Source organism: Manis javanica, chromosome 3 (assembly GCF_040802235.1).
Source record: "Manis javanica isolate MJ-LG chromosome 3, MJ_LKY, whole genome shotgun sequence".
NCBI classification, from domain to species: domain Eukaryota; kingdom Metazoa; phylum Chordata; class Mammalia; order Pholidota; family Manidae; genus Manis; species Manis javanica.
In genome coordinates this window covers 173373284-173386900 of record NC_133158.1, presented here as the reverse complement: position 1 = coordinate 173386900, position 13617 = coordinate 173373284, and the positions used below count along the sequence as shown (strand labels likewise).

At 43.2% G+C, this 13617-nt stretch overlaps 1 protein-coding gene across 3 annotated transcripts; it reads right to left on the bottom strand.

Annotated features, from left to right (window-relative positions):
* Positions 1-1807: 1807 nt before the first annotated feature.
* ANAPC13 (anaphase promoting complex subunit 13) lies at positions 1808-9449 on the bottom strand. 3 transcript variants are annotated; one of them, XM_017676933.3, is made up of 4 exons: positions 9332-9418; positions 8816-9017; positions 6744-6869; positions 1808-1988 (listed from the first exon to the last, which is right to left on the bottom strand). In XM_017676933.3, exons 3-4 carry the CDS (start codon positions 6840-6842, stop codon positions 1863-1865), a joined length of 225 nt encoding a protein of 74 aa, XP_017532422.1. In that variant the 5' UTR covers positions 6843-6869; positions 8816-9017; positions 9332-9418; the 3' UTR covers positions 1808-1862. The 3 variants fall into 3 exon arrangements, with proteins under 3 accessions (XP_017532422.1, XP_017532421.1, XP_017532423.1); XM_017676932.3 differs by lacking the exon at positions 8816-9017 and having other exon boundaries at positions 9332-9449; XM_017676934.3 differs by lacking the exons at positions 8816-9017; positions 9332-9418 and adding an exon at positions 7654-7747.
* Positions 9450-13617: the final 4168 nt, after the last annotated feature.

Below are 13617 nucleotides of genomic sequence, written 5' to 3'. Positions count from 1 at the left end.
TAACATTTTATTTTTCCTTCCTAGCATATGTCACAATTTGAAATTACAGATTTGTTTAACTACTGGTTAATGCTTGTTTCTCCCACTAAATGAAGGCAGAAGCCATACTTCATTCATTGCTGTATTCCCAGTACCATGTGAGGTGCCTCCCAGAGGCCAGCAATACACCGCTTCGAACTGGAAAGCTGCAGAAACAGCCTGAGCCTCCCTCTGCAGACACTTCCTCCCTGGGTGTTTTGGTACATATTGTTGAAAAGCCTCCCTACAATGGCAGCCTGGCGTCTCATGGCCATGATCCGTAAGCCAGTTCCAGATGGACACATTACAAAGCCACGGCTGACAATCTGGCCCAGGTTTGGTCACCTAGTTCCTGATATGAGCTATCTGGTACCACACTGCAGGTGACAAACCTGGTGTGGGCAAGTTCTGATGACCGTCAGAAGCCAAGCAGATAAACCAACAGCTTATCTATTTTACATGCATTATACTGATTCAACTGAAATCAAGACAACTTTCTTATCTTACTCATCTACCTATGTGCCTGGGAAAGGCTGAACCCTGCATAAGCAAGGCTGGGTTGATATGAACATCTCCTAAATTCCTAGATATGTGATTAAAATATATACCACAGATAAAGCTGTAATAAAGCCCTCATTTAACTAGAATGTGGAAGAATCACGGATTCTAGATACTTTAATTTTTTGAAAAACTTTTTCTCTTGGCATAAAATTTTCTTCCTGGATATCACAATTCTCTTTACTTCTGGATTATCTTTTTTCATTACTGAGGGACTGGTGACTTGGGGTCTTTATTCTGAGACAAATGACTTCTAGGCAAGACACTGATACACAGGGAGATAGCCTGGATGTGTTTGGATTACAGGAGAGTTGCTAAAATCATGTTTCTGATTGAAACCCTAAAACCAGCTGCATTGGTTTTATGATGTACTTCCTCCCAAAAGTGAGGTTAAGTAAAAAGACCCAGGAAAAAAAGAATGAGGAGAGAGAGAGCAATTATTCGGTCTTTCCTGTAATTCAATGAGGGATACAGAGTATTAACCAGGACCTCTTCCCACAGGGTTTACAATCTGGGTATGAACAAGAAACACCATTTAACAGGGGCAAACAGTTTCAGGAGATCAATGTCCATGAACTGTGATTTCCAAAATAAAATTCTTACACAAATGAGTAACTAATGGTACCATGGTGTTTCAGTTATATCTGAAAAGGCTTTCAGAAAGTAGGAAATCTTGTTATTGGACAAAACTAGTGGTTCATCTAACCAAAGGTCCCTTCCAGTGGCACCAAACGAAGTTGTAGAAGAGAAGAGGTTAATTGTCAGACAGCTTAATCTGTAAACCTTTCCAAGTTGGAAAGTACCACGGGAATTTTAGGAATCCCAATGATCAGTGAATGGGCTACCTATATACACGTGACATCTACAGACTTTATACCCAGCCACCGGCACTGCTGCCCAGAGCGTGCATATGTGAGAAGTTCTCCTTATGCCTGGCTTCCTTCCTCCATCTTCCCCTCAAGCATCTTCACTTGAGTGTGTCACAGGACACATACAAGTGGTTAGGAGTCTGACAATAAAGCAAAATCAGAGTTAAAACCAATCATGTTCAAATAGTAGCTAGTGAGTGAAGAACTTTAGATTCAAAGGGCCACAGTCTGTATTCCTGAGAAATTTCAACCCATTTCTCATTCTGGTGTTTCCACGTTGCACTCTGCTGCCACAACTAGGTGGGTGTACATTTTGAGTGTTGAGCTATCACTAGAAGATCTGAACTAAGAGACTAAAAGAAAACATTTGTATCTATTTATTTTTTAAAAATATGTCCATGAAAACAGAGCCGGATGTCAGTTTCCAATGGGGGGAACGTTCTCATGGAGGTACTGTAAGGCTAAGTCAGTCCACTTCATTTCTTGTTCTTTAACAGACTCTGTGGTACCACCATTGTCCTGTTCAGGCTCAGGAAGCTCATTCTGAAAAGAAACAATGGACATTCAGAATGGGCACTAATAAACCCCTTAAAACTCAAAGAGTACTAGAAGTAAAACCTGTGAGTTCTTAGAAACAGGTAGCATAATTGACAGAAACATATCCTAAGGAAAGAGAAAAGACGTAGGAAATATCAGTTCACTCAAATGACACAGTGATGGATGGCATGGCGACTCTGGCACTTGTGCAGAAGGATAAGGGCACCAGCTTTTGGAAGCCACTGGGATCCACTGTATTTTCTGGGTTACTGGGGCCAGTAACCAGTAAACTCTGGAGCCTTTGTTGTCTCTTTGGCAATGAGAAAACAGTAGCCATCGCCTCACAGGCCTGCTGAGGACTGAATGAAGTCCTTTAACTTGGATTCAGTGCTCATCAGTGCCTGCAGCTTTCAGTGCTCAAGAAACACTTGCTATTATCACTAGCGGCTAGGAACACTACAAGAGCCAAAACAAAACCTTGTTTTGGGAGGTGGCTTTACTATTTGCTAGCATATTCCTTAAGCACAAGAAATGTATTCAAAAATTATCCTGTACCCAACAAACCTTTATTACAATGGAGGCTGAAGTGTAAAGTAGTGAAATATATCATCATAGATGAGATTTCCCCCTAGTGGTAGAGCAGGGCAACATAAAACATGGCAAAAAACCAATTCATACCTACCAGCAGTTTTCTTAGAATGGTAAGCCACGGGCCACTCAGTGTAGAATCTGGGATAGTTTCCCTATGTATAATATATAGATGTATTTTCAAGCTTTATTGAGATTTAGCTTACATATAACATTATGTAAGCTTAAGACGTACAACATGATGATTTGATACACCTATATATCATGAAATGATTACCACAATAGTTAACCCATCTATGACCTCACATAGTTACCATCTGTCTATGTGGTGAGAAGATAGTTTCTTTAGATTTCAAATTTAAATGTATTACTACCAGGACTCTGCTTTGTACCAGAGTTCACTGATATCAATATATTTCTTTTCAATTATCTGAATTTACACTTTGTTTGGGTAACAAACTGTTACTCAATATCCAGACTTATATGATTTCCCACTGGATTCCAATTTACAGTGTATGAATATACTGTTTTCCCCTTTAAAATTATGTTCAATATATATAAAATGACTCATAACATGTACGAGTATATTTGAATCACATACTAATAATTAATTACAAATTAATACTGAGAGTCAAACATGCTTGTACGAATTGGAAAGAACTATAATTTATTATAAAGCAATAATACACTCAAATGGAAAGATAAAGTTTGGTTCAATAATTACTTATAGCTGACAAGACATAAACAAGGCCTTGGTTAAAGAATTATTTAATTCAGAGGCAGGCAACTTAATTTCACCTCCTTTGTGGTATGTGTTCTAAAATAATGGGTCTTTCTTTTGGTCACTATTGTCTCTTGCAGCTAATACCAACATACAAAAATTTACAGTGTGTCTGAAAACAAACACAAAGTATCTTAGAGTGACAAAAATACAACCATCTATTATGGTGAACTGCAAAAATGGTGACAACTCCTTGGGGCTACTATGAAAAGGCGAGTCTGTCTCCTGAGTCTTGAATTGGGACCGGCCATGTGACTTGCTCTGGACAACAGAAAGCAGGGGCAGTGCCAGGGGGCCAGTTTTTGGCCTAAGCTTCTCGAAGCCTCGCCATTTCCTCTTATGCTCCTCTTGGAACCTTGAGATGGCCACGTGCAGTCTCGGCTGGTCTGCTAGATAATGCGACCGTGGCCTCATCCCCTCATCATCCCAGCTGACAGCCTGCTAACCACCAGATACGTGAAGTGTCCTGAATCCCCCGCCTCCAGCTAGCTTGCTGGCTGACTAGAACATCAGCAAGTCCCGGAGGGATCAGCCAAGATGGTGAAAACCAGAAGACCCTCTCAGCTGAGCTACAAAATCACGAGATAACTGCTGCTTTAAGCCATTATGCCCTGGAGTGACAGGCTAGGCAGCAGCAAAAGCTAACTGACATACACATTACCTTAGAATCACAAGACGTAGGGGAAGGGCCGGCTACAACCTGGAAGTCAGCAAGGCCATTTCTCTCTCCCTCAATGCCTTCCACACACATGCTCCCCAAGTCGTGCTGTAAGCATGTCCCAAACTCATCACTTCCACTCTACTTTCATGTCTGGGTTCAGGCCATCCCCCCTTGCCTAGACCACTGCAGCAGGTTCCTGACTGGTCTCTCCTCCTTGTCACTGTGCATCTTGCCACCTTTCTCCATAGCAGACATTCTCTAACAAGGTTTCTAAACGGATCTTCCAAAACCCAAATTTGAGCAGGGCAGATTTCTATTTGAAGACACTCATTTCTGGATATCTGCAGGATGGATGAGGTCTAAGCATGGCATCAAATACTCTCAAAATTTGGCCCAAGCCCAACTTTTCTGCTACCTTATATGACAAATGTGTTCTCCAGCCACACTGAATGTGTCACCACCTCTGAAAGCCTTCAAAGCTCTGAGCTTTGCACATCTGCCCTCTTTGCTAAAGTGCCCTTGGCTACCTCCACTACACTTCTGGTCCTGTCCTCCCTACAACCAGCTTAACCAGTCCATTCTCTCTGAAGCCTTTCCTGATGCCCATACTGTACTCTGTTGCTGTTCACAACCTTTATTATTACTATTATTGAACACATACTATACATATAGTACTATAATACTATACTTGTTATCATTTCTTATTTATATATGTTGCCTCTCTAGACCACTAGGGGCAGAAATGGTGTCTAGGTTCACACAGTCTTTTGGCACACAGTAGGCTTCAGAGAAATGTTTGTCAAATAAAAGAACAAAAGTTTACAGACAAGATCTGGAGTCTCACAGACCTAGATGTAAAGTCCAGCTTATCAGCTACCAGACACTACTACCCTGCAAGGTTTTAAGGATAACAGATAATGTGTGTCAAGTCTTAACCTTGGTCCCTGGTATATTCAGTAAGTGGGCAGCTATAGTTCTCCTGCTCTCTTTTGACTATTTTTCTAAACTTGAACTAAGCTGTGAGTTATTATTTGATATGTGTATTATGCATTGAACATATTTTCTCCTATGCTTAAATGAAAATGTGAAGCGAAATTTATTTCTCTGCCAACAGCAGCAGCAGATAGTCAACCTGTAAGCTATATTTCTCAAGAAAAAAAAAAAATAGAACCTGTTCTCCTTGTTCTTTGTTAGGCCTCCACTACATAAGCAGGATTTTTAATAAATGTTTTGATGAGCAACACTTTTCAATCCTTATTACATGAAATTTAACAAATTCTTTGAAAGGGAGTTTTCCAGATATCATGAAAAAACAGTATTCTAGGAGCCTACTTGACTAAATGCAAAAGAAAAAAAGCCAGGTATCTTCCCAACATTTTCCAGGGAACCTAGGACAGGTGTGTGTTCCAAAAATGTGAGTTTCTAAAACTATCAACTGACAAACCACAGGTAGAGAAGATATATAGTGTGTATGCCACTGCTTCTTGTTCCTCCCCATCTTACGCATTAAACTCTCATTACCTGCAGTGGCCAATAGGCACATGCAAAGATGTCCACATGGCTAATCACCAGGGAAATGCAAATTAAAACTACAATGAAGATACCACCTCACATTAGTTAGGATGGCCAACGTCCAAAATAAGAATCAACAAATGCTGGTGAGGATGCAGAGAAAAGGGAACCTTCCTACACTGCTGATGGGAATGTAAATAAGTTCAACCATTGTGGAAAGCAATATTGAGGTTCCTCAAAAAAACTAAGAACAGAAATACACTTGGCCCAGTAATTCCATTCATAGGAATTTACCCGAAGAAAACAAGATCCCTGATTCAAAAAGACATATGCATCCCTATGTTTATCACAGCACTATTCACAATAGTCAAGAAATAGAAGCAACTAAGTGTCCATCAGTAGATGAATGGATAAAGAAGATGTGGTACATATACACAATGGAATATTATTCAGCCATAAGAAGAAAACAAATCCTACCATTTGCAACAACATGGATGGAGCTAGAGGGTATTATGCTCAGTGAAATAAGCCAGGTGGAGAAAGACAAGTATCAAATGATTTCACTCATTTGTGGAGTAAAACAACAAAGCAAAACTGGGGGAACAAAACAGCAGCAGGGTCACAGACTCCAAGAAGGGACTAGCAGTTACCAAAGGGGAGAGTTTGGTTGGGAAGGGTTGGTGGGGAAGGAGGGAGAAGTGGACTAAGGAGCACTATAATAGCAATCACAATACAGGTAGGTCACAGAGAAGGCAGTACAGCACAGAGAAGACAAGTAATATAGCATCTTACAACGTTGACGGACAGTGACCACAATGGGGCTGGGGGGTGGGGGGGAATTGATAATATGGGTGAATGTTGAAACAATAATGTTGTTCATGTGAAACTGTTGTAAGATTGTATATGAGTTGATACTTTATTTAAAAAAAACTCTCATTATCTGGTTTACTACTTCTGGTGTGGTGGATAGGACATGGCTCAGAAGACCTGGGTTCCCATCCTGGCATGACCCCTAAATAAGCTGGTTCTATCAGCTCTTTGAACCACATCTCTCTTCAAATAAAAAGTTGAGCTAAACACTCTCCAGTGGCTTCAAGACCTAGAGGATTCACAGTTTTGATTGTTTTTGCCTTACTAGTTTGTCCACTGATATCCTACCTCTACTAGGGTCCACCAGATCACACCCTTAACCCATCATCCTCATACAATGACAGCCTACCAGTGGTATTGCAACATCTTCATAAGGCAGTTTGTCTTCTCGCCAAGCATCGTCAATGAGATCCAAGATCCTCCCATCTCTCTGTACCTCACTGTCCATTCTCCTGCAGCTTTGATCTTGTCACATCTGCAAGCCAAAGAGGTTATTTCAAAACATGGAGGAGGATAGCATAATCCAGCACCAGGACTCCCCACACTTTTTAGCCTACATGTGTCTTCTGGCTTAACATCACCCTAGGAAAGATGCATCTGGGTTGGGTGACAACTTATTTATACGATCACAAGCCCTCCCTTCTGCTTTCACTCCTACCCCGACCCCCAGCTTTATAAGGGTATGTTGGACAGACCTCAGACATAGTCCAGGGTCAGAGTCTGACGAGAAGGCAATGTGTTTGAAGGCCTCATTGAAAGGCCACAGTACAATCTAGAACGTAGCTCCTCTCCTAACTTGCACATGTACCGTTCCCTGTTGGGGATGTCTTTGGCAAGTCTGATTCATAGCTAAGACTCCTCTCTATCTCCTCTAGCGTTTCCTGCACTATTTTTACAAAAATCTCCAACTGCTTTGGCTCTAATCTTGTCATTCTTAGGCCCAGGAGCTCAATGAACACACTGATATGACAGTGAACTGGGCTATACAAGTGACTGACTACAGATCTGACAGACATCCTCAGTTGAGCTTATAAAGGTAACTGCCTCCTACCTTAAATAGTGCCCAGCCTGAGCTCTGGAAGGAGCACCTCCCAGTGAACAGCGGCAGGCCCCCATGCTGCTCATGTCTGCTTCCTCCTGGGGTTCCTTCCTCTGCTTCTTAATGCCTTACTCCCCTCAATGCTGGCCCAAGTGGTGGGGATGCTTGCTTCGCTCCTTGGCTTACTCCCCATCTTTCTCCTACTTAGTTTGGAGTATACCTTAGGATGCTCTGTTTCCAAGTTTGGGTTCTGCTTCTTAATCACAGGCATCAGCCTACTGTGCTCCATGCTACAAAGCAGCCATCCTGACAGCCTAGAAGCCAACAGCACCAAAGGCACTCTCAGTCACTCCCAGATGCCAAGACTAGGAAGATTCATACGACACAATCCTGAGGGGTGGGGTACAACTTCTCCATACAGGCCTGTCCTTGTTCCCAACAGTATGATTGCAAGACAGGCCTAATACCTGGGTAATAACTATACAGGTTGGGGTGGGGAAGAGTTTTATCCCCACGATAAGGATCCAGGTGCTCAGATACTTTTGTCAGCAGTGAACCAGGTGAGGCCTGTCTCACTCTATGATTAATCCAGGACTACCCAGTGGGTAACTCAAAATAAGCTGAAGGATCCTGTCTTTAGGAAACTTACACATAAGGAGCTCTTATTGTCAGTTCCTTATATTTTTGGAGTCCCTGTCCTAACAGAGCCCTCCTTTTTCCTGCTGCCACTCCTTCTTGCTATGTCCCCTGGGATACCCACCTCACTTTTCTCTGTGATCAAAACCAGGTGATTTTACAACCACACAGATTTTTACCTCTTTGTAAAGTTTTCTCGGATCACTACAGCTTCACAGGTGTATTCGGCCCTTGAACATTTCTTGTTCTTATGATCCACTAAGCAAAGTAGGTCACCTTTGTGACAAATTGCTGAGGTATTATGGTTTCCAACTGTTAGGTGTAAATTTTGTATCAATGACTCCACACATCTTTCCCTGTTTGATCTCAGTATTTTTTCACCTGTCCCTCTCCTGAACACCTCTAACTCAGTCATACTTTCCAGCCTTTGCACTTAAAAGCCTATCTTCCCATCACTAGCCCGCCTACTTTCCTTTCAAACTCAACTTAGGCATGAGCTCATGAGGGACAACTTTTCCAATTCCTGAGCTAGGTGTTTAAAGGTGCCTTCGCTCTTAAGGGTTTGGAACCATGGATGCATCAAGACAGGCCATGTCTAGGACACAGCCACTGTCCCAAGCATTCGCCACACTAGACAGAATGAACCACCACCAGTTTTCCTGGACAAACCTCTTACACATGTGGCAGTTCCAATGCCTGGAATGCTCTTCCTTTTTTCCAGTTAAGCCCCAGTGTCCAACACTTACCTTCGGGCTCGCCTTCTGCAGGCGGCCGTCCCCTAGACCCAGGAGGTGCGCGGTACCCTCCCCTCCGCGGTCCCACAGTTCCCTGGGCTCAGTGAACGGTCCCCATTGGGAGCTTGAAAATTGTCCGTTACACGGTCTTCCAGTAATGGCGTGTGAGTTCTCCGGGGCACGGGCACATTTCACCCATTTCTGTGCTTTAAAACTGTGAAACGCGTAATTACAAGATCAGAGGGCCTTTTAGCGAAATAGAAATGACCCGTGCGGGCCACCACCCTCTGTACAGATGTGAGGCCGCGACACAGTACCCGCTTCCGGCCTGAGGCTGCATCTACCGGATGTAGAAGCAGGGTAGTTCCAGGACGACCACGCCAGTCCCTTCCACCCGACACGGCATGCGATAAGGGAAGTGATTTTGAGGAAGAAATGAGCGACCGACGGGAAGGGAGGAAGCGCGACGCTGAGGAACGAAAGCATTCCTGCCCCGCCAGACCCACCAGAGGCTGGGAAAGAGCTTACCAGCACCCGCTACACAGCTGCGGCACCCGCTTCAGCCAAACCCCACCCTCGGCATCACGTGATCCGCACGCCCTTCTCTCCGATCCCCGGATGTGGGTGGGCCTATTTGTGTGTGATGGGGAGGTCGGAAGTATTTCAATTAAAAGAGGGGTAGTGGGCGGAACGAACGTGCGGGCGACAGAAGGTGGGCGTCAGGTGCGGGGACGCGTGTGCGCGCCCCCGCCAGAGGAAATGGTGGGAAAGCCCGGGAGGCGGCCCAGTAACCGGCAGGACTGCTGAGGGACAGCGGTGTCCTGGTCCGGAGGCATCCCTGGCTGCGGGAGTGCCGCGGCCCATGCGGCCCCTTGGCCCTGGGCTGGCTTCCGCAGCAGCCTGCTGCCCACTAGTCTCGCCCCCCACCGGCCCGGGGCCGCCCCGGCGCCCCGCCCTTCGGCCTCGCCGCGCCTACCTTGCGGACCCGCTACCGCAGATGTGGCTGCTGGCCAGCTAGGTGCTCAGCCCCTCTCCCGAGGCCGGGCCGGCGGGAGGGCGGCGGGGTGAGCTTGCTGCCCCCAGCCCTCGTCTTCCCGGGCGCCGCCAAGTGCGGGCCTGGCTTTGTCTGCCGGGGAGGAACCCCGCTACAGCCGTCCCGTCTCGGCTGCCGCTTCTTCCTAGCTTCGTAGCCGCCGTGAGCCTGGGTCATTGGTGCCAGCTGATACCGGTTCCTTTATGGTGGGAAGTTGAGCAAGTTTTTTTAAAGAGTGGGTTTAAAAACAGTGTTTTAGTACAGGGGGTGTGGACATGGAAGAAATCGTGAAGGACCCTGGCGTTGGGGAACCCCGAATTTATTTTGCTCCATACAAGTCAGGGATGGGAAGTAACAGGGACGGTTCCTTAGAAACAGTAATCATAAAGATGTTTGAAGACTGTAAATGTAGGCTAATGAAGAGGTTTTTCTTTTGTCCCTTATAATCGTGGGTAAAGAGTCAACTCCCTCACTGCGTCGTCATTCGTAAAGTACCCATACTTGCACAAAGTAGCTTTCCTTGAGGCTTACATTCGATTCCTTAAACTAGTCTTTATATTTTATTCCTTTAATAAGTATTGTAAGGTAAATACTCTGTAGTTCTATGGTTCCCCATATGCTTGCATTTGCTTTGTAGATAAGAGAAATCGTAATAGGGTGCACCTATCACCTACATGTTACTTTCAAATATTTACATTGATACTTAGAGCTATAGTTTAATGATTCAATAAAGGTGTATGCATTTTCTTATTTTGAGTTCGGTGCCATCTTTATACATTTTTATCCTGAGCTCCTTGACCTTTGACTATATCTTATCAGTGGTCAGTGTAGTAAAAAAGACTGAATTTAAAATGGTTAGAGATTTATAAACAGCCAGTCACACTGTCCTCTAAAATGTAAGAAGATTCGGGTTTTAAAAACAATTTGTAATGATAGTGTATGTTCATTGTACTGATGCCATGTTCCTCCCTTTAAGAGGTAGAAGACCTTTGCTTGGTGCTTTCCGTTCTCCTTTTGCGATGGTGGGTGGCGCAGCATCAGTAGTCCACACTCTCTGGCTTCCCTACTTTAAAAAAAAGTCAAGCTGATTTGAAATTCAGCTGAAGCCAATATTGACAGGGGTTTTGGGAACTGCATTTTCTATTTTCATATTACTTTAGGTTGTTTCTTTTGCAAGAGCTAAGTTCCTTTTTTCATTTTTACAACACAGTACTGACATCACACCCAAGAAAATTTGTACAAATACCATAATGTCAATATTAAGTCTGGGCTCAGATTTCCCCAGCTCCGCCTGTCTTTTTTACTATTAGCGTCTTTGGATCAAAATCCCATAGCGCTCCACATGTTTCATTTGGTTGATAAACCTTTTAAATCTATTAGAATGTAGCAGTTCTCCTCCCTCCCTTTCTTCCCATTCATTACATTCTAGATTTAGCTGGTTGTATCTGCATGGTATCCTTGAGGTCTAGAATTACACTGTCCACTACAGAGGCCACCAGCCAGCTGTAGCTATTTAATGAATTAAATAATAGTTCAGTTGCCTAATGAATTAGCCACATTTCAAGCACCCCACTCACAGGTGCCTAGTGGCTACCTTTGGAATGATGTAGATAAAAAATAGTTCCATAATTGTAGAAAGTTCTGTTGAGCCATGGTGATCTAAAAGATCAGATTCAACCTTGATTTTTTTGGTGGAGGGAGCAAGATGATTTTCTAGGTGGTACAGTACTCTCTTGTTAAATAAATTATCCCCCTGAGGTTTACAATGTCTGAGTTCTCTTTCTTTGAGATGTTAAGACTGAGCAATGTAGTGGGTTCTGGTGTTAACCCAGTTGGCCATCATGAAATTCCCCATGAGCCTTTCACTAACTGGTGAAATCTTTTCATGGATTTAGATGACCTCTCTCCATTATTGCATTAGGTGGTACAAAATGGTGATTTTCTAATTTTGTCATTTCCTTCAGTTTATTAGCTGGAAATCTTTTATGAAGAAAAACTGTCCTCCACCTGCTTATTTGATTACCATCAGCTATTTGAAATACAGTTTGTACAGAAAAGGCGAGAAAAATGCTGAATTTTTTTCCCTCTAATTTCAGACTACAGTAATGAGTTGGCCTAGCAACTTCCAAAAGTCATCGTGAAGGTTTTTGCGTTTTTTAAATCATCATGAACTTATAGAGTTGAATATATTTTAACTGTTTCAACCTATTGGTCTTTTTTTTGTTGTTACTCAAATTGTCCTGTCTTTGGCCAGTGATAATAGCCCCTTTAAGTGGGCTTCTGTTCACATTAATATGACCGGTATTATCTCTGATGTGTTTGTTTTTTTGGTAAAACGTGTTCCTGGCTCATTTGTACACCTCTGGCCACCAATAAACCCTGGTTTCTTTGAGGGGGAGGTGGCATTTAGAGACCACAGTCTGGGTGCTAGAGGCATTCTTGCTGCTAGATTGGTCATTGGTACTAGGATTTGCAGGGGCCAGAGTCAGGAAATCTATTTTAAAGAGAAATATGCAAAAAAGATAGTGATATTTCCAATTTAATTTTATCAGTTTTATTTTTACCAGATTTTATATTTGTATCTTCTTGCTGAAAATATTGGTACCTAATGTGGGATTAATATATAAATCAAGTATAGAAATCAAATGTATAATCATATATGACTTGATTATTTTTCCTGTAATTCCTGACATGATCAAGAACAGAACAAACAAGATGAAAACAGTTTCTGTGACCTAATCGCCCTTGCTATTGTTTCAATACCATCTAAGACGTCATGGCCCAGGAGGCAGGAGACTGCCGAGGATTAAATTTAGAGTTAGTTAATGATTGTGTATTAAGCCCCCCATACAGAAATCTATTGTTTTTAACATTTATTTGCTTAATAAATACTAAGGGTGCCCTCTCAGCACCACTCTTAAGCCATTAAGCCTCGAGTCCCCTGGCTGATCCTTTCAGATCTTCGGTATCTCATCATGCCCCACCCGCAGCGGCTGCCGGTCAGAAGCAGGGTGGGACCGACAAGTGGCACCCAAACAGGGACCTGAAGCTCAGAGTGGGGAAGCTCTGAAGATCGTCGATCCGATAAGACTCACGGGAAAGCGTACGGACAGGGTTGAGACGTCAGGGACACTGTAATGGGCCAAAACGAAACTAAAGCAGATAAACCGGAGGATTATTTAAAATTACTCCCTGCCCTCCTAAAAACCTCAGGAGGGCCCCGAATAGCCAAAGCAATCCTGAGAAAGAAGAATAAAGTAGGGGGGATCTCACTCCCCAACTTCAAGCTCTACTACAAAGCCATAGCATCATGACAATTTGGTACTGGCACAAGAACAGAGCCACAGACGAGTGGAACAGATTAGAGACTCCAGACATTAACCCAAACATATATGGTCAATTAATATTTGATAAAGGAGGCATGGACATACAATGGCGAAATGACAGTCTCTTCAACAGATGGTGCTGGCAAAACTGGACAGCTACATGTAGGAGAATGAAACTGGACCATTGTCTCACCCCATACACAAAAGTAAATTCAAAATGGATCAAAGACCTGAATGTAAGTCATGAAACCATAAAACTCTTAGAAAAAAACATAGGCAAAAACCTTTTAGACATAAACATGAGTGACCTCTTCTTGAACATACTCCCCGGGCAAGGAAAACAACAGCAAAAATGAACAAGTGGGACTATATTAAGCTGAAAAGCTTCTGTACAGCAAAAGACACCATCAATAGAACAAAAAGGAACCCTACAGTATGGGAGAATGTATTTGTAA

What these genes read in the sequence shown, in the direction of transcription:
- ANAPC13 (XM_017676932.3), bottom strand. Translation starts at nt 6,842, where the DNA reads ATGGACAGTGAGGTACAGAGAGATGGGAGGATCTTGGATCTCATTGAC. An exon ending in AAGATGTTGCAATACCACTG is followed by an intron (nt 1,989 to 6,743) that starts GTAGGCTGTCAT and finishes GTTTCTTTTCAG; the next exon opens with AATGAGCTTCCTGAGCCTGA.